The sequence below is a fragment of the Typopeltis vanoorti genome, chromosome 24, assembly GCF_054136105.1.
Source record: "Typopeltis vanoorti isolate ZY-2024b chromosome 24, IOZ_Tvanoo_1.0, whole genome shotgun sequence".
Classification (NCBI taxonomy): domain Eukaryota; kingdom Metazoa; phylum Arthropoda; class Arachnida; order Uropygi; family Thelyphonidae; genus Typopeltis; species Typopeltis vanoorti.
This window is the reverse complement of record NC_143572.1, coordinates 34,476,950-34,499,017: the sequence shown is the minus strand read 5'-3', so window position 1 is coordinate 34,499,017 and position 22,068 is coordinate 34,476,950. Positions and strand designations below refer to the sequence as shown.

Sequence of the window (22,068 nt, the reverse complement as noted above, 5' to 3'; positions counted from 1 at the left end):
TTTTTCAACATCTCTTAATAAGTTTACTGGTATGAACAAAGATACACTGCATAAATATACAACATACTTTAATGTCTATAGTATTATTGAAATTCAATTAAAGATTTGAAATTTCAAATCTTTATTTGAAATTTTGAACTTACAATTCATTACAATTCATTTTAAAATTGTAAAATTGTAATTGTAAGTTTAAAAAAATTTAAACTTACAATTCATTATAATTGTAAGTTTATTAAAAAATTATAAAAATTTCTCTGTAACCAAAGGCATGATATTATTAATACCATTTATATGCATTGTATTTTAAAATATAGTTGTCACATTTGTACCAATTGGTAGCTGTCAGCTTGTTCGTTATTTGGTCACGCTACATAAGCATGATAAAGTACGAAAGTTGAAGGAATTGCTTGCAATGCTTATTGGTGAAGGAGCTCCTCAGGAAATAATTATTGCTGAAGTGTTTGATAATCACATTTCTAAACTTTTAGTAAGTACTGGAGTAGTGACTAAAATTGCTTTAGATAGTTTAATTACAATCTATATGTTGAAAATTCACTATTCTAATTAATTTAGATGCAAATTCTAGTTTAAATGAAAGAGAGAGAGAGAGTTAACTCTAAATACCAATCAGCAAAACTTCACTGGAATTTAATACATTTAATAAAGCTTGGAAAAAATGTGTGCGTGGTAGTTTGTGCACGTCTTATATTTGTAAATAATCAGTCATTCTGATTATTTGAATGCCTGACATAATATTAAATGATAAATAATATTTATTTAATATTAACTCTTGATTTCACTTTTGCAAATTATATTGATTATCTCCATTACAAAGATGATATTTGTACACTTTCTGAACTACTAGAATAAAATAAAGTATTTATATAATTTCTTCTGGTGTATCATGTGATTGAATTATATATCATTCTGTAAATTCATTTAGCATCTTTATTTTTGTTCTGCCCTATTGCTCTCCTTCCTTTTTTCTAGTGATGCTATATTATAAGAATTATATACACTGGTGTCCAAAAGCTAAGGACGAACTACATTTTTACCTGTATATGAAAAAAATTTTCATGACTACAGCCAAATGTGGACATAAATTTAATGCCAGCATACTAATAAATTCTATTACACAAAAGATGTGTTATAAATTTTGTACAAATTAAATTGTGACATGTTTGTGGCAAAAGTTATAAATTTCCTATGGATGTAGTTAAGGAATTAATGTAATAGTGCTTATAGAAAACTATGCAGAGAGACATTTCAGTATGGAGTATGCCCACCCCAAACAGCGATGCAGCTCTCACAATGTTGTACCATGATTAGCACCAAATGATTCAGGAATTCTTGAGGCAAACTAATTTCGGGCAGCATCTCCCTATTCCATCTCAAACATATTGAATTAGGGTTGAGATCTGGGAGCATGCTGGTTAATTTGAGTTGATTCGATTAATATCCTTGGTCTCCAGAAGTATCTATACTGCTTGGTACAATAGTGTGTGGCATTGTCATCCATAAAAATGAATTCTTCGCCTACAGCACCAGAACATTATGCTTAAGGGATGCTCGGTGCATCCCTTAAGCATAATGTCTCTAACACTATGACCCCAGCACTGCCATGTCTATCCTTTTCAAGAACATTCTTGCAATGGTAAGCAGTACCACTTTCACACCAGATCAAGTGTCATTTAGAATCACAGGAAAGATTGAAAATGACTCATCTGTAAAGAGTACATGAGCCGATTGGTGTCTTGTCCAATTGTTATGGATAGCTGTAGATAAAGTGATGCATACTATAGGCCTTTGGGCATATAGGCATACTTATTGCAGATGTCTTGCCACAGTTTGTTGAGGTATCCATGTACCTGTGCTTGAATGGAGCCAACTTGCAAGTTGACCTGCTGGGGTGCATCAATTATGTTTTGCTGTTATAACTCAAAATCTGTCTTCATGCTCCTTGGTAGAGGGAGGGCAACCTTTTAGCAAACCTCTGAAATGCATTCTATTGATTTGAAATGCTGTCCAGAGCTTGTATTCAATGCTGTGAGATTCCAAACTCTCTGGCAATATCAGTAATTCTGCAGCCTTCTTCAAGCTTTCCAATAATTCTTCCCTGTGTGAAATCAACTAGTGATGTCTTTGAGACATTACAAGACATCCAAGTTTGCAACTTTGTCTTTGTTCTTTCACAGAGCTTCCTTCAAATACAATTTGCTTAGTGCAGCCTTTTGCCTTTTATCCTGTTCAGTGTTATCACGTGATCTCTTTGCTCACAATTTGAATGTGTACGCGCTTTCTACTCAAAATCGTCAGTTATACAAATTGCCACAAGCTGATTCATCTGAATTTGCAATTGTAATCTTCAGAAATAGTGTTCATCCTTAAGTTTTGGACACCAGTTTGTGTGTGTGTGTATATTTCACTCCTACATGAGAGGTTGCAGAACATAGAAAATTGATGACTTGTGTAGTTGGGGGGGGGAGGAATCTGATTCTTTTGGGAAATATTTCATTAAGAAGGATTATCTAAGAAACAGTATGAGTGAAATGAAACATGATTGGGAATTTCAGGTTCATTGAGTTAGCAACTGAATTGTAAATGGTGGTTGTATTATTGTATGTTTTGTAGAAATGGGGGAGGGAGAATGATGGATACTAGTTCTGCTGAAAACATTTACCAAATGTTGAAGCAGACTGAGAATATTGTAATGGTGCTGAAAAGGGGGGGTCAATTAGCTTACATACCCCTTTTTTGAAGAGTATCAAGAATTTTTGCAGATGTTTTGGAGCACTGCCCAATCCCAAATATGAGAATGGTATTCTTAGTTTGGATGGATTTGAGATTTGTAGAGTTGGTAGCTGCACAGGTGAAAATTAACATCTTGAATAAAAAAAAGTGCACCAATTTTTATTTATTTTTTTATTTTTTATTTTTTTGGTGGCTAGGGATATTAAAGAAGTGATGACAGCTGGGGGTAAGCATATGTCTAAGAAGAGAGATCTGATTTTGACTGTTGCACTGTGTGTTATTAAAAAAATAATGGGTGAAGAACCAAGTATTTTTATGCCAATATATAACAGGAATTTAGCAGAAATAGAGCTGTCACTATATAACCAATCTATCTGTAAGGCTGCAAAATCAAACATTTAAAATTATTGATTCACATTTATTTTAAAATGAATAGTAACTGAAAAAACATACCCGAATATTCTTGAAAAGGGCAGATGATGGCCATATTTGTAGAAATTTCCATTTCAATTAGTTACTTAAAGGAATTTTTTTTTTAAATTTTATTTAGTACTGAATTTAATGATGGTTCCAAAAATAGTATATGATTGAGAATATGGAAATTGCAGAACCAATAAACATACATAGAAATATGAAATAGTAAGAATACTATTATTATTATTACCCTAGATCCCCCATGGAATCAAAGACGTGTCTAGGACGTCCTTTTATCAAACACACAGCTCATCATACTTTGCGTTAAACACACTCAAATTCTCTGCAGACACCACACTCTCAGGCAAGGCATTCCAATCATTCTCACCCACCAATTGGTGAGAGTGATCATGAAGTGATTACCTGGGTGGTTGCCACCAGTGTGAGGACCTCCGTAAGAAAAGGGTATATGTGGAACTACAAGGAGGGGGGGGGGGTTGATTATGAAGAGCTCAGGCTCAGGAGACAGCTTGCAGGTGTAGCATGGAATGAGGAGTTAGCTGGAAAAGAGATCAGTGCAGCTTGGGGGATTTTCAAAAACTATCTAGTAGATATGCAATGTCTAAATATTCCAAGGGAGAAGGTTAAATAAGGTAGGTGTGAAATGGATGAATAAAGAGATTAAGCATGCGATACAGAGAAAAAGGGCATTATGGAGGCAGCATAAGAGAAGTGGAAATAACCAATTCCATGAGGACTACAAAGACCAGTCAAGGCAGGTGACTTGGTTGGCGAGGGTAGCTAAAGAGAGAGGTATAAACAGCAGTTAGCTAATGAAGCCAAAAAGAATCCTAAGGAGTTCTTTTGATATGTAGCCAGCAAAAGAAAGAATGATTATGGAAGGATGACATTGATTGGAGAAAATAGTACAAAGACAGCTATTGCAGAAGGTGTGGTGGAGATACTCAGTGAGAAGTTCATAAAGGTCTTTCAATCTTGTGAATGTGACTTCATGGAGAGATTGAGAGCAGTTGATGATGGGGGAAGAGAGACTGACTATAAGTGAGCAAGAGGTGTATGTGAAGTTGAGCAAACTAGATGTAAATAAGACTGTGGTACTTGATAATATATCACCACATATTCTGAAGGAATGTGCCAGGGAGTTCACACCTGTCTTGACATATTTTTTTAATACGAGTCTTGCACTCGGTCAAGTCCCTAAGGAGTGGAAGGAGGGCAAGATTGTGCCACTTCATAAAGGAGGTAATCGAACTCGAGCATTAAACTATAGACCTATCTGTGTGTCAGGTGTTGTGGTTAAGTTGTTGGAGAAGCTTGTGAGAACTAGGATTCAGAGTTGGGTTGACAACAATGGTATTATCTTTGTTGAACAGCATGGATTTGCTAAAGGGAAGTCATGTTTTAGTAATCTACTTACTTATTACAATAAAGTGACTGCTTTCTTGGACAGAGAAGAATACACAGTGATATACTTGGATTTCGCAAAGGCTTTTGATAAAGTACCTCATGATAAATTGATAGTCAAACTGGAGCGGATGGGGTTGGATATTAGATTGGTGCATTGGATTGGAGATTGGCTGTCTGATAGGTATCAACAAGTTGTGTATGGGGGAGCGATGTCGAGGAAAAGGAAAGTCACTAGCGGAGTGCCTCAGGGATCTGTTTTAGGGCCATTGCTGTTTAACTTGTGTATTAATGATATTGGTGAAGATTTGGATGGAGATATTCAGTTGTTTGCAGATGATGCAAAGTTGGGACAAACCATGAAGAGTAGAGAAGATGTTGTGGCCTTACAAGAAGACTTGAATAAATTGAGTGATTGGGTACGGGAATAGGGAGTTCAATTTTTTGAAAATGTAAGGTTTTAAAATTTGGAAAACAAAAATAGGATGCAGAATTTATGCTTGGTGAGGATATATTGTCGGAGGTGGAGGAAATAAGAGATCTGGGGGTGATAGTGGATAAGGATCTGAAATTTAGGGGACACATAGCCAAAATTGTGAAGACAACACAAAGGCTTCTGGCAATGATGCAGAGGACACTGACTTGAAGAAGTAGGGTGATTCTTTTTCCATTGTATAAGGCTTTGATTAGGCCACACATAGACTATTGTGCCCAGATTTGGTCACCTGGTTTTCAGAAGGATGAAGAGATGTTGGAGAGGATCCAGAGGCAACTGACTAGTTTCTAACCTCTGGAATGTCGAGTATGAGGAAAAATTGAGAAGATGCATCTTGCAGAGTCTGGTGGACTGGAAGAGGAGGAGAGATATGATAGAGACCTACAAGTTATTAAGGGGTTGTTATATGATCAATGCTGGAAAGGTTCTAAAAGGTTCTACAGAAAATAGTGAGAGATCAGTGGGGGGGGAACCAGAGGTTATCCCTGGAAGCTGTATAAGGAGGGTGTGAGTAGGGGAGTGAGAAGCAGGTTTTTTTTCATGCAGAGTTGTGAATGATTGGAATGCCTTGCCTGAGAGTGTGGTGTCTGCAGAGAATTTGAATGTGTTTAAAGCATGGTGTGATGAGCTGTGTTTGATTAAAGGACCTCCTAGATGAGTCTTTGACTCCATGGCCATATAATACATTAAAACAAAATGAAAGAACAAAAAAAATGCTAAAAAAGGTGGCTAAGAATGCTGTCTTATCATATATACTATACAGAACTTATACATGACCAGCAAAGGTAATAATGATCTTTGCCTAATATAATTAATAAAAGTGAACATAGTAGAAATTGTAAGACCAGTTGAATTGCCTGAAATATGAAAAAAAAATAATTAAAAAGAAAAACATTTTTAAGAGATGGTCTAAATTTGGAATTATTATATTCTCTTACTTGGAATTGCATAAGAGATTATTGAATCCATTATTATTATCTGAGACCTCTAGTGAGGCAAGGACTTATTGAGGAGGGCCTGAAATCACAAATTACAAATATCCAGCTGTTATACCCTCTCTTAAGCTCATTCATGCTAGATGTACTCACCATTTTACATGCAAACTATTCCACTCGCTGCTCTGTGAGAGGAAAATCTAGTTTTTATTCCTTTTTTAACTGCATTTAATGAAAAATTTCATCAAAAGATATCCCATAACATCCATTCAGAGGTTTAAAAGTCTCTATCATATCACCCTCTCTCTCTCTCTCACTTGCAAACACTTGTTTACACATTTGCAATTTTGATCCTAGGAGACCAAATGTGTGTATAGTAGTCCTGATGCGGCTATATCAAGACCTTGTAAAGAGGCAAAATGACTTCCTTACATGTCAATGTTCGTTTCATCACACTTATCCCTCTGGATTGTATTTGCAATTTTTGCTATGTGATGTTCAACTTTAGGATCCTATCCACCATAACTCATCTGTTACTTGCAGCATAATGCCACCAATATAATATGCTATTGGAAATCTCAACACATCAAAGTGCATAACTTTACATATACTAACAATGAATTGGTAGTCATCATCATTTGTCCTCATTTCTAGACTGTTCAAATCATTCTGTATGTACTGTATATCAGTACATCTCTGATTGCTCAGCCTATCTTTGCATCATCAGCAAACAATTGAACATCTCTTGTCAGATCCTTCCCAATATCATTAATGTATAGATTTAACGACAGTTGTCCAAGGACTGATCCCTAGGTACATTACTGGTCACCTTAAATGTGGCAAATTTACACTTACCATATGTGTACTACTTTCTGATACCTGTCAGTGAACCACCACTTATCCAAGTCAATATCTTATGTTCCAGTTCCACATACTCCAGTTTATGCAACAACCTTTCATGTGGTATTCTATCAAACCCCTTAGCAAAGTATAGCAGTATCATAGTGTATCCATTCTCTTTATCAACTCAGCAGTAACAGTGTTATAAAATACTGTATGAGCGAATTGCTAAAACACGGCCTCTCTTTAGTAAACTCATGGTTTTCCTTGCATGAAGTTTACCAACTGTATGGGATTCTTACCAACTTGTCTAAAATCTTCATCACCACTCCAGATACTGATAGGTTGGATATTTGGACACATTAGTTTTTTATCACCCTTGTACACTGGAACTATCATACATTCTTTCCATTCGTGTGGTATCCTTCCTGAGCTGAGATTTAAGTTATACAAATATGTGAAGAATCTAGCCACTTTGGCTGAGCATTCCTTTAGTATATGTGCTGATATAATGTCAGCCCCTATTGCTGAATTCTTATCCAAATTATGCAACAGCTCTAGCTCTTGAATTTCATTCTCATGCACCTCTGTTTCTTCATTCAGTGGTAACATTATATACTATGTAAATGAAGTGAGCACTCATTATTTGAAGATTGTCATCAGCTTCTTGCACAAAGATTACACTGTATTCAGTATTCTTCCACATTCATTCTTTTCTCTACTTGTGGCACAGTGATAAAATTCTTTTGGATTGCCTTTAGCCTGCACAGCCAATTTCTTTTCCTACTTCTTTCCAACTTCTGTACAACACTTCTAACTTTCCTCACCTGCATTTTATATATTTTATAACTACTCTCATTCCTCTTGGAAATTAAGAATAATGCCAAATAATTGAAAGACATCACTTATATTGCTGAAATTCAAGAAAGGAGGTAAAATATTCAAATTATCGAGGAATAAGTTTGATACACTGGATATTCTTCCACATTCATTCTTTTCTCTACTTGTGGCACAGTGATAAAATTCTTTTGGATTGCCTTTAGCCTGCACAGCCAATTTCTTTTCCTACTTCTTTCCAACTTCTGTACAACACTTCTAACTTTCCTCACCTGCATTTTATATATTTTATAACTACTCTCATTCCTCTTGGAAATTAAGAATAATGCCAAATAATTGAAAGACATCACTTATATTGCTGAAATTCAAGAAAGGAGGTAAAATATTCAAATTATCGAGGAATAAGTTTGATACACTGGATATTTATACAGCAACGTTAAAAAGTTATGCAAAAATATGAAGTGGATAAATAATATGGAATTTAAAGTGAATTGCTCACATATTTATTTAATTTTCAATTTAAAACAGTAATTTAAAAACAAAATGATCTCTAATTATTCATGCTATTCATAGCTTATGATAAAGTGTTTGTACTACTAGTAAAAAAGAAGAAGAAAGAAGTTTTTTAAAATATTAGTTAAAATTTGAATTACGGGTTGATATATGAAAATAATTTTGGATGCCTGGATTTCTTGGGGATGTAGAAGTGGTGAAGACCTCGAGGTGAATGGTGAAAATGGTGTATGGAGTGTTTCCTATGAGCATGACTGATGGTTTGTAAGTTATAAAAGTTTAGCTGATAGGCAGAAAAGGAGAGAGAGAGAAGTATGATAGAAACACATAAATTGTTAAAAAGGGTTTTATAGAGTAGATGTATGTCTTCTCCCCGGTTGTCATTATATACTAGTATGCTTGAGTGATTCATTAACCTTTTAACTGACTGGATCTGGGTCACAGATTGGATCTGGGATATTATTATTATAATAAGTTAACTTATTATATAAGTTAACTTATTATAAATGTATAAAGAGCCTGTGTAGCTCGGTGGATGTGGCGTTTGCCAACCACCGCGCTTGGCCGCACGAAGGAAGACTTGGTTTCGAGTCTAGTCGGTGACTAGAGGAAATTTTTCTAAACCTTTTTTCGACCGGTTCCCGAGTTAGTCGATCTCTGGCACGGGCAAGCAGGTTTTTCCTCCTGGAAACTCGGGTTTTTCGTCCTGTAAACTCAAGAAAATCGACCGTAGAACCCACATTATTTCAGACATTAAATATATTGTGTTAGGGTAAGGGACCACGAGATGGCAGCACATTTGAGCCATCTTTCTTCACTGAGTACCGCTTAATTAGTGATAGCCTTGGGCCATCTATCTCTGATTGGTACCAGTGGAGATTGAACTGCCCACTCAGTCTCCAAAAGTTAGATAGGGCTAAATGGCCTCGCCTACTCCCTGTATACGGGGAATAAAAAGGCGTTAGCTGATTTTTCATTTTTTTTTTATTTTTATTTTTTTTTTTAAGTTAACTTAAGAGATTAAATGAGAGACAAAGAAAATTCAAAAGTAATATCTTTGTTTATAAACAATTAATATTAGTGTAAATTTATGTTATTGTTTTACCAGTATGAATAAAATGTTTGCTGCAAGTACTATAAATATTTGCATTATAAATAAAAATTTATCTCCCCACAAACTTAACATCAGACATAAAAAATATAAACATCACACAAGGTTTCTTCTCTTCAAGATCACAGAATTTGATGAGAATACACAAACTTAAAACAGTAGCCATAGAAATCTAATTAGTTCATACCTATTTTTCTTTGAAAGCAAAAAGATAATTTTTGCACAACTTAAGAAATAACATATTTCTTCCTTCATATCTTTGCAATATCAGTTCCTTTTCTATTTCCTTGAAATACAAAGATAATTTTAAGGTTCCTTTTTCCTTGTGGAAATTTCTTCGTTATCCTTGAACACAAAAAGTTTATTACTTTCAGGTTTACAGTATTTAACCAGAATATGTTTGCTGCATAACATATCAAAAAGAACTTTCCATTGCTCTGAGAAACTATATATCACTTTTATCTAAGCCACAACTCATCTTCATTTAAAAGAAATTCCTACATTAATTTTGGGAATTACTTTAAACTTCCAACTTTTCAGAATCTCATCTCTATTCTAATCAATGCAACAGCTGAAAGTTTATTTTTCACTTGGTTAGACTATAATAAATTTAGTTGAATCCTTTATCCAAGTGTGAGCAAACAAAGTTTGCACCTGAGTACAACACCATATTCAGTCCTGAAGATATTTTCAGGCACAAACTTTGTTTGTTCACACTTGGATCAAGGATTAAACTAAATTTATTATTACAATGCAACAGCTGTTCTATTCTTATCTCACTAATTCATCTTCCTCTTCAAAAGTCAAAAATTCACCCAAGCACACTACTAGTTGGCACAGCACATAACATGGCAATGATACAAAAGTCACTTGTAAACAAGACTATGGTTTTTTTAATGGTGTAAAAATATTGTTGGAAAGTTTGATATTTTCTTCTTGCAGGTTTACGTTACAGAAATTTTAAAAAAATATAAATTAGAAGTCATTCCTTTTTACAAATAAATTTCGCAATCAAATAGTTTTGCAACAGGCTACAACTATATAGAGATTTCTCTTATAATGTAACATTTGGAAAGAAATTTCTGATTCCATTCCACTCACCACTCTCCACGCAAAAAATCTGGTCCGTACACCCCTACTAACCACACTCTTACACAACTTCCATGGATGGTCCCTAGTTCTCTGACTATTTGTCAAATACAGAAAAATTTCACTTGCATCAATTCTATAAAACCCATTTAATATCTTAAAAGTTTCGATCATGTATCCTCTTTTCTGCTTATCAACTAAACTTTGTAAAAACCACAAATCCTCATCCTATCCTCATAGGGAGTATTCCACAGACCTGTCACCATCTTGGTCACTTGTCTCTAAATCTTTTCGAACACCTCCTGGTCCCCAAGAAACCCAGGTTACCAAATCAGTGCGCAGTAGTCAAGATGTGGCCAAATCATAGCCTTATAAAGACAGATAATAACATCCTTATCTTTACTTGTTAGCATGTTTTTCAACAACCAGTTAATTCGTTGAGCTATTTTATCAACTTTTGCAATATGCCCTCTGAACTCCAACTTTGTCCACCATTATTTCCAAGTTTCTAGCCTTATCAATTTCCTTCAAACCATCACTATCAATATGATACATTGTTTAGAGATTGTTTATTTTATTTCATCTCTATAAAGATTTTTTTCTCCGAGTGTTTATTAATTACACAAAGGTTTAATTCCGATTGGTGCAATGACTTTTAACTGTTTCTTTTAGAATCTGGAAAATCACTGACTCAAGACCAAAATAAAAAATATATACATTTAATGAAGCTAAAACAATATATACACTTTAAATAAAATTACATAACTACAAAAATAACTGGATCCAAGGCTTTCTTATCCAAAATTATTAAAATCATTCATTCTCTGACTCATCCTATTATTGGATTGTTTGACATATACTTAATCACGTCTACCAGACTATAAACACCTTGTTTTCACAACAACAAAAAATGTTCATCAGAGCTAGTTTCTTTGTTAGGCCCTTTCTGAAATAAAATTTTTCTTCTTCTTTTCCATGGGATCCTTTTTAATCTTCCTTATGTAGCATACAATATTATTCCTCCTTTCTCACTGAAGTATAAATATTCTTACTTCTTGCAGTTCTGTTTGATGCACAATCTACTAATTTTTGTACCAGAGAAAAAAAAGTTTGTTATACTACTACATAAACAACATATCTAAGTTGAACTCTGAATGTTAAGCCACTTTACAGTTTCAAATTTCACCAATTGCTTTTTCCATAGTAATCTGGTGACCTTAAGACAGAATATGAAACTTTCCATTCAGCGTTTCCTCGAACATTCAATTAGAATGTCAATTGCATTATCTTCTTTTATTTACTAAATACTTGTTGACAGTCTCAACTCCTCTAGTTTAAAGACTCACAGTTCAGCGATTCCTTTTTGGAATCTTCTATTAACATTCTCCCGTCTGTCATGTAAAACTTAAAAACTTCCTAAGAACAAAATTCTCTGGTTGACATTCTCAAATTTCCATTAGATCTACTGTTTTCCTCGTTACCCTGATACTCTCTGTCAGCTGTCAATCATCCATCAAACTCCTTGGTGAGCATGTGCACTTTATGTAAATGGCAAGCTAGAAATTACGTATAATGGCTGACACATTGTATCCGTTAGCGTAAGCAGAATGTCTAAACAAACACCACAATACCTCAACACTTAACAATTTTACATTACAATAAAAAATTTGAAAGTAACACAACTTTCAGAATAGTAAGTATATCAATTTCAAATAGTTCACATTTCAATTTGAGAATAATAATGTCAATAATGGACACATTGCAAGTGCTGATATACCCATTATAAAACCAAAACTAATAATATATTAACATTGAAAAATAATTGTAAAAAAGAATCATAATTGTAAATTATGATTATTTTATCAACACCACATGCAACCTTTTCAACCCAAAGTGCATAACATTACATTTTGCAACATTAAATTGATAATCATTATCCCTTGTCCACAATACCAATTTATTTAAATCATCCTGCAGGATATCTACATCACCTTTATCAACTATTGCTCTCCCCAGTTTTGCATCATCAACAATCAGCTGAATATCCTCTCTTAAATCTTTCCATATGTCATTGATACACTAATTAAAGAGTAGGTGGCCCTAGTACCAAACACTGAGGTACTCCACTAGTCACCATCATTCTCCTAGACTCCACTCCACCATATACTACTCTCTGGTGTTCTATCTGTCAGCCATCCCCCTATCCATGCTAGTATCCTCCTATTCATTCCCATCTTCTTCAGTTTTTGTAATAGTTTTCGATGTGGTATTCTGTCAAATGCCTTGGCAAAGTTGAGCAGTATCATAATGTAGCCATTGCCTTTATCCAATTCTGTTGTCACTTTATTATAAAATGTGAATAAGTTACTAAGACAAGACTTACCCTTTACAAAGTCCATCAGGCATATACAAGTCCTTTTGTCCATCAAACTCACTCCATACATCAATAAACTGCACACCATTCCTCTTGCGCAATCTTCTCATTGGCAATCATGGCCCCCTCTTCTCAGTTCTGTCCTATCATACCAAGGCACCAGACTCACAATCTTTACTCTCTTGCTCTTCATTTTCACTTCCACTAACAACTCTTTCATATTTTCTCTCATTGCATTTTTCTCACCTTTCAAATCATTTGTGCCAGCCAATACAATCGACTCGTTTGCTCCATTCTTCTTGCATACTTACAGCATCACTAACATCCTTGATCTTCCTACCTGGAAAACATGCTTTTGTCACTTTCTAATTAGAGCATCTCTTATCATCGAATCCCCATACAATATTATCCCTTTTCTCCCAGTCTCTTGTGCTTTTATGCTTTTCCCATTCACTCTTTCTTTCATGCTCCATCCTTTTTTACCACTCGCCAGTTGTTTATTCAGTTGTTCAAGCTCATGTTTTGTCCTGTGAAGTAGTCCATAAGCATGCAGTTTCTTTCCGTGCTAGCATCATCCACATTACTTTCAACCACTTCCTTCAAACTCTCAGCCATATTTTGTGCACTATCACTCACTGCTTCTGCTACTGCATTCTCCATGACACCTTGACAATCCTGCCTTATTATCAGTCACTTTATTCTTTTGCAACTCGCATTTCTTATATTCATTCACAAAACATTTCCAACAAATATTTTCTCTGTTCTCGCTCTTGTATCGCAAACCATTCGCTTTCAACAATGAATATATCAAACACACAATACATTGAACTAAATCTTGCACGATGATATTGGTCAACATCAGTGTCTTGGTTGCCATTTTTCCTGTATGTATTGGTGCCACAGTGAAAAACAATTCTGAAAAGAATATCACTTAATAATAGATGACAAAAACAACATGACTTAACTACACAGTCAAGATAAACAAAATACCATCAAATATATTAACAATTTTGCTAATATCTACTAAAAAATAATAATTTAGCTGAGCAACATGTGTACTGCCAAAATAGCAATAAATATAAAAATCAGAATGTGATAATCTGAATACAGGCAGTCTCCAGGTTACTGACAAAATACATTCTTGAGAATGTCTTTAGGTCGGATTTGTACACAATTCGGATCCCTGATGACTCATATACAATAATAATGACAACAATACTATAATGGCTCATATCTGGCAATAATAATACAGTGTAATATGTAATACTGTAATAATAATAATACCACCCCTACACTGTAATAATAAGTTACAGAAACTATTGTGCTCTTGCTTTTAATTCAAACAAACAGAACATAAAAATAAACACATACAAAAAGTTTAGATAGGAGATCGGAGAAATTTCAAAAAATAATATTTTATAATGTTTCATCAATCTCTTGCTTACTGGAAGGGACATTTTTGAGGCAAGAAGGTAAGCTAACATTAATCGGAAGATGATGATGGAGTGGATGCTGAAGAATCAGGATTTGATTCTGTTGTGTTGGGAGGGGAGATTAGCTTCAGCTTACCACTGAAGTCAGCTTCTTGAAAAAAAGGTATCTTTTTTTTCTTTCTATTTTCATCTATTCGTTTTCTTTATTATTCTTTTTTTATTCTTTTTTCATCATAAATGCCTTGTAGCAGTTGATGTTCTCACTAACTGCATGGTAAATCTTTGTAAACTGTTAAATGTTAGAAAATCCTCAAACTTAGCAAATCCTGCTTCAATGAGATGAAAGCCTCAGCTAATTCTTTTGTCTCAAAACTTTCTTGGCTTTCTAACCTTTGTCTTCGCTGCAGGCTCACCTGGACTTGCAGTGTACTTGTGCTTTGGAGGCAGTGTTATAAGGGTAATCACAGACTCACAAAATCAAATTAAAAAGTTAAGACGAAAATGATGCTGTGCATAAGCAACCGCATAAACATTGAGACTAGCCGCAAGCATAAAGATGCTGCACCAACGAACTGCTTATGCCATGTGGATTTGTTTACGCGTGTGGAAGAAACTAGTTCCCAAATTATTAATTTAATTATTTAGTTATCAATTATCCTTATGGGGAGCTTTGGGAGCCCGTTCATAAGTACGGAACGGTGTAAGTCTGGTTGTTCATAACCCGGGGACCGCCTATATAAGAATATGAAAGAATTGCAGAGTGTAATAAAAGTAGAATCAGCTTACTGATTACTTATATTATAATATGCGGATGATCAAATACAGTGGATTCTGGCTATATCAGACATCATTATAACAATTAAAAATGCTAGATACAATACTATTTCATAGGAAATAGTATTGTGGCAAAACCAAGCATCATAAGAAACTATTATTATTGTTGTTGCTGCAAGTCTGCTATAAGTGAAATTTGGATGTATTAATTACTAATACAGAACATGAATTACAGGTTGACACTTCACACTCTTGACAAGATTGTTACCAAATATGAGATATATTCTGATAAAAGTTATAGCATATAATGGAGGAGAGCTAAATAGAATCAAAATAGTTTTAAAGAATAATCAATAAGACAAGAATTTTAATTATTTTGTCTATAGAAGTTACATTGAAGAAACAGATACAAAGCATAAAATTAAGAAATTTACAAAAATTATTGGTGTTGCTTAAGGATAAATCTCTTGCTGGGAAAAAATTTTCATGTAGCCTATAAGAAATGCAGATTACTTAATCAAATTGTTGATCTAATATCTAACCCTCATTTTCCCATGATGTGCCTGGTAGTAGATATCCATGAAAGAATAATAATAATATAGGATGCATACCACTGCTTTCTGACATCAAGATTGATATTTGGTTCAAATAAGAAATAGATCGTGTCAGGAAAAAATTACACGGGATAAAATTGAATCTCTATATGAATCCAATCAGTCATTTGCAGTACACATTAAAATGATACAATCACTTGCACTTTTACCAGAAGAAGTGTTAGAAACATTTTTAGAAGTTGCTGATCTGTTCTCTAATTTAGACGAATATAATGAACAAATCGAGCAAGTTCTCCTTTACTTCGAACATACATATATTCGAGGTCGACAGCTCAGGAACGGCACTTATAGATAACCTCAATTCAATATTTCTACTTGGAACCATAGACACTCTGCAGCCAACTGTATAGCTAGAACTACAAATTGTATCAAAGGATGGCACTATGGACTTCAGTTGCTCTTTCAGTGTTCCCATCCAACTGTTTGGAAATTTTTGGATAACATTGTTAAAGAATTATCTTTACAACATACAAACTATTTGCAGCATTTAACTGGTCAACAAACCCAGGGCATCGTTGGTACATTTCATTAAAGCAACGTATTTCAAATATTGTACAAAATTATGACTCTAATAGACGATTGGATTTTTTATGTTGTATAGCTTATGTGATTTAGTGTTTGTTTTTTATTATTTTTTAAAATAAAAGTAATTTTTGCAATATTAAGAAAGTTTATGTGTTTAATTTGACAACAAAATACCAATAATATTTTGTCAACAGATAGGTCTTATAAAGTATTACAAAATTAACGGAACTCTTATCTGAAAATAAATATAAAATTCATCATAAAAATTTAAAAACTCTCAAGTAAAAAACTTTGGTATGAATATTCAAATTTGTGTAATTTTTTCTTAATGTATTTTTATCTATATGTAATTTCATCCTTGTGTAATTTTTTCCTAGTGTAATTTTAACATGTAACCGAAATAGATTAGGTTCAGATCTATTTCTGAAAAAAGAATCCTACACTGTACAACTTTGTACGTACCACACTGTCCAAACTATACCGTGTACGATTCTTTTTGTCACATTACTATTGTGCCTTATAGATTTGGCATGCTATGGCAAGGGATACCAAATCTAGAATTTTTCTCTGGCTTAATGTTTCCTTGTCCCATTCAGTTATGTTATCTTCTGTCCAGTGCTATCTGATTTCATAAAATCACTCTGACTTCTTCTTCGACTTTCTATCACTATAGCTTGAGTATCTACAGTTCAGCTATCTTTGGCTCTACACTAGTGCTACGTGAAGTGAGCTCTAGGTCTTATAACTATTCTTTTTCATGGTCAAACTACTGCTTCCATTTGCATGATCTAAGCATTTGCTTCAAGGGTGTTGCTAAAATTAACTACTCTAAAGCATTTGACTGTGTTGAGCATGTGAAACTGTGGGAATAATGAAAAGAATGGGTTTCCTCAACACACTATCAGGTTGATAGCCAAGTTGTATAAGGAGCAAGAAGCCACAGTAAGAACAGGTACTGGATTGACCGACTGGCTTCAAGTTTGAAAAAGAGTTAGGCAAGGATGTTTACTTTCTCCTCACTTGTTTAGTATATATGCAGAGGATATTATGCGTGAAGCATTGTATGAGCTCAGGACAGGAATTAGGATAGGAGGTAGATTGATCAGTAATCTGGGGTATGCTGATGATACGGTACTCCTTTGTAATGACATGGTAGAACTAGGACTAATTCTTGACAAAGTTTAACAAGATCAGTAATAACAGAAGACTTCAACTGAATCCTAGCAAGACAAAGATTATGGTTCTCAAAGGAAATACAAACAGGGAAGCTCTTGAGAAACAAGTGTACCTTAATGGAGAAAGAATTGAGGAAGTCAGCAAGTTTGAATACCTGGGATCCATTATTAATGTGAAGAATTGCTGTTCAGAAGACATCAGAAAAAGGTTAGAAATGGCTAAAACAACAGTCAGAGGCATGTCTAAAATCTGGAAGGATGGATCTATCTCCATGTGAACAAAGTTGAGGATTTTGGATGCAGTTTTTTCCAACAGCGACTTATGGGAGACTTGGAACCTAAAGAAGTCAGATAAGAAACAGATATCTGCTTTTGAGATGTGGTGTTACAGAAGGCTGTTGAGGATATCATATACTGAAAGGTGTGCAAATGAATGGGTGTTAGAAAAGATCAGTAAAACTTTAAGGCTCCTTATATTGACAGAAGAAAGTTAAAATATTTTGGGACATAGAAAGAATGGAAGGGGGACTTCTCAGAACAGTAATAGAAGGTCAAGTTCCTGGTGTGGAATGACTGATCTTCAGAGAGTTGAGGCCACCAGAAAAGCAAACAACAGGAGTACATGGGGAGGCCTGGTGTGGCACATCACCAATCATTGGAGTGACCATACGGCATCTGTAGATGCCCAGTGAACATAGAGAGAGGAATGAAAATTTTTAATTCCCTACTCTGTTCAAAATTGTCACTCACTGTTCAATTCATGATTTAACAACAGGTGTGCCAAGGAAGGTCAATCCAAGAAAAAAAATTCAGCATATACAATTGGCTTAAAACAAAAAACTCCAAAACCTTCTCACTGTACATTGATGTACACAACAAATACAAAACCGACATTGGCAAATTACAAGTGTGATTCTGAAAAGGCCAAAAAACCTCACTTTCTGTACAGTTGTACCTTGTGCTTTCTTGGAACAGCTATCAAATATAACTTCTACTCATTTGTGCTTCTTCCTCTTTCTCACCTGACACTGCTGCAATATCTCTTGGTATTATTTTTCTCCGATTCCTGCATGAATGATCAAGGCAAATCTCCTCCATCCATAGAAGCTGTGCACTACTGCTTCTCTTAGTCTACCAGAAAGACATCAACAGAATCTTAAAGAAAATTCTAGGTAGATAGTACAGTCCTCTGGTTCTGATGGTGTCTTCCCAGTTGTAATCAAAAGTTACACTCTAACACCCATCCTTTTTCACCAGTATGCATTCAGTTAGTGTTTGTCCCATTAGCCCCTATAAAGCCCATTAAAAAAAGGGGGGGGATAAAAGTCTGCCATCATCTGATTGCCCTCACCTAGTTCTTTCTAAAATAATGGAGAAAGTTATCAAGAGTTGACTTCTTTGCTACTTGAAGGTCTACCATTTAATGAGCTTACATGAGTATGTATTTCTCCACTATACAGCCACAGCTAATCTCGAGCCAGCATCACCCACCTGGGCACGTGCCATTGAAAGGTTTAGAGAAAACCCTGTGCTGCTTCTCCTGATATTTCCACAGCATTTGATTTGGTCTTGCATTGAGGACTTCTCTCTAAATTGCTCCTAATCTGAATTCCACTCTGACACTGGTTGCTTTCTGTCTTGTCAATAACTGCACATCATGGTAGATGATTTCCTCTCTTCAGATATCACTTTAGTCACTGCCCCAGATCCCTATTCTTCCACCAGCATCCTTATCCACAATTTTTCTGATAATAGCACACTCCATTCTTCCCACTCTTTTAACATATCTTGTGGTGCACTGAATTCCAAGCTTCAAAATCTTCTGCTACAGTTCCTTAAACACAGACCTTCATGCTATTCAGCAGTGAGGACAGGATGACCTAGTTACCTGAGAGCTACCCTTCCTTTCTTACAAAAGCTTTTTTTGTCTGGTGGTAGGTGATTTGCATCCTGCATAATAGACAAACTAGTCACAATAGAATTGGCTTCATAGCCTTAATGCCTTCATGCAATCTCTCCTGTGGAACTGATATATTAAAAAAAAAAGAAGTCATTCAGCATCCAAAAAAACTTCGATGTTTGAATGAATAATGATGAAATGTTAATATGGTTCTTATTTATTTAGCATATGGGAAAAAATACAACAAACTGATGAGAAAAACTATGTACAGATTATTAGTTCGATTAATCAAATGATGGCACTATTTCAGAGTAAGTTCAAGTGTTAAGGTCTCCATTAAAGGAATGTGTTGGGGCATTCATTAGTGATATGAGTCATAGACTGTGCAGTGCGACATACATGAAAGAGGTTTCCATGATATTCCCCACAGAAATAAGTAGGCACAGTGGCCTTGTGTTGTCCTAAATCTGTTTAGCTGGCTCCACAGGTATTGAAATATATTGACTCCTCAAGGTTTGACAGTTAGGTCTGTGATCAGGTGTTTGCTTATAGTTCATTCCAGAGTCTTCTGCACCAGTCCTAAGGATCATCATCTCTTGTTTCTATAAGCCACATAGAAGATCTACAGATATATCGCATTGAGCTGGAGATGGAGCAATATCTTGATGTATGGGAAAGTTTGTTGTTTCAGATTTTATTTATATTTCTGGATGGTAGCTTCTTTTCTGAAGATTGGAAGAGTGATGTGGGAAAAGACAGGAAACTATGATAAGTTACCAGAGATGGTTCTCATCATTATGTTGAGCTGTGTGTCCACAAAAGTTGTGTGGTGAGTTTGACTCCAAACTAGTGAACAATGCACTGCCACTGGGAAGATGAGAGCCAGGGCTGCTGTTTTAAGGGTTGAAGCATTACAACCTCAAGTTGTGCCTGTGAACTTGTCTATGATATCTTTAACTTAGTTTTTTCCAAATTTTGTTGCAAGCATGATACTGAAGTAGCAAGGGTTACTGTATTTACTTGAATATAACTCGCTCTCGTGTATATCTTGCACCCCTGATTTTACTTTATGAAAAAAGAAATTAAAAAGTTTCGCATATACCTTGCATCACAAAAAAAAGTACTTTAAGAAATAGATAATGATGTTGTTATGGCAGTTTCAGATATTTTGGGATTCTGATCAAGAGAATCAACATTTCAACTCAACAATTGTCAGCTTGCCTTTGTTATTGAGTTGCATGATCTTTAGTTAATACTGCACCAATCATATGCATAGAGATGGAAGCAACTGTAGAGGAAATGTGGGAGTGAGAGCATTGACATCTTCTCAATCTTGGATTGTGCATGGGTGAAGTGGTGAATGTGGTGAAGTTTAGGTTCTACATGGAGTGGATGGCAGCTACATCCTGACTCTGGCAGTGACCTGTTGTGCAACTGGATTTTGAGAGCTTGGGACATGATTTCACCAGAAATAATTGCCAAGAGTTTTTTTTAAAAGCCGACATCTCTAATGCCCTGGATGGGAGCGAAGATGACTGTTTGTTTTAATTTAATTACCGAAGCATTGTCGCTAAAGATTCAAATATCTAATGTGATGAAGGTGAGCAGATGATTCCTTAAATAACATTAATAAATAAAATGCAAATGCATTCATTTTATAAACCAGTTCATTTGCAACCAGTTATAAATTATAATGAATACTGGGAATTTAACTATAAACGTCGATTTTGATTTTTTTTTTTCCCTGAAAAACTTTAGTTTCTGAAAATCCCTGCATATATCTCACACCATGAATTTTTAACTTTCATTTTGGGAAAAAAGTGCGAATTATATTCAAGTAAATATGGTACTTTCATGGAGTAGTGTCCAGTTGCAGTTTTATTTTTTGTTTTCTGTGGACCTTTCTGGTTATTTAGGTGGAAAGTTGAAATTACAGTTTTGCTGTAATTGCTGGGGTGTTTCAAAGTAGTTTTGCAGTGAGCTCAGATACCACTAGGTGTGTGTGGTACTTATTTTCTGCAGAGCTTTCATGGATTGTATGAGTCCAAGGAGCTTGAACCTTGTGTATTAGTATTTGCTCACTGTTTCCTTTAGGCATTGATAATATCTTGGGTGGCAATTTCTATGTCATCACTTCTATTCAGGTTGAATAAAGCTGTGGTGAGGACATATCCTTGTGGCAGTCCATTCTGTAGGATAAATGTTTAACTTTTTTGTGAATTCAGATGAACCTTTATATTCTTATTGGAGAGCATTTGTTCTTGTACTTAGATTTTTTTTATTTTTTATTTTTGGCAGTTTACTATTTTGGCCATTTTATATAGTAAGTCTTTCTTCTATGCAGTTAATGCTATGTCAATAAAGGTAGGACCTGTTTTTAAACCCCTTTAGTATCCTTCTACGTGGATTGTGAGATCCAGGTCCTGGTTGCAACAGTATCTGCCAGATCTAAATCCAACCTGTTTTTTGGGTAAGATGTGATTCTATTTTTGGAGAAATCCTAGAGAGGATGAACTTTTCCAAAAGTGTGTAAGGAATGCAGGACAATGCTATATGAGTGTGTGGGAAGGGGGGGGGGGTTACTTATTTGGATTTCCATTGACTTACTGGGTTTTTGGCAAGACCTCTTTATCAGGGGCATATATTCAGGGTGTGCTAAGTGTGTGGTTGCACACTCACGGAATAGCAATATCATCAATATATATTTTCATTTATTCCTGTTAAAGACTCCCCTAATTGTTTCCTAGCGTTGCATGATTCCTAAAAATAAACACCATATACTAATACTTCATGAAGAAGACACTTTTTTCGGCATGTAAACATTGCATCACATTAGCGTTAATAAGCCAGGTGTGTGGTCAC

The 22,068-nt window shown here is 34.9% G+C and overlaps 1 protein-coding gene across 5 annotated transcripts in view; it reads left to right on the top strand.

The window, feature by feature from the left end:
* Positions 1 to 22,068, top strand: part of LOC150093095 (uncharacterized) — a 390,523-nt gene that overhangs the window by 167,928 nt on the left and 200,527 nt on the right. For all 5 annotated transcript variants that reach the window (XM_090413295.1, XM_090413299.1, XM_090413294.1 and 2 more), the window contains exon 8: positions 315 to 487. In XM_090413295.1, the coding sequence (XP_090269421.1) occupies positions 315 to 487 (173 nt within the window). The remainder of the gene's footprint in view (positions 1 to 314; positions 488 to 22,068) is intronic.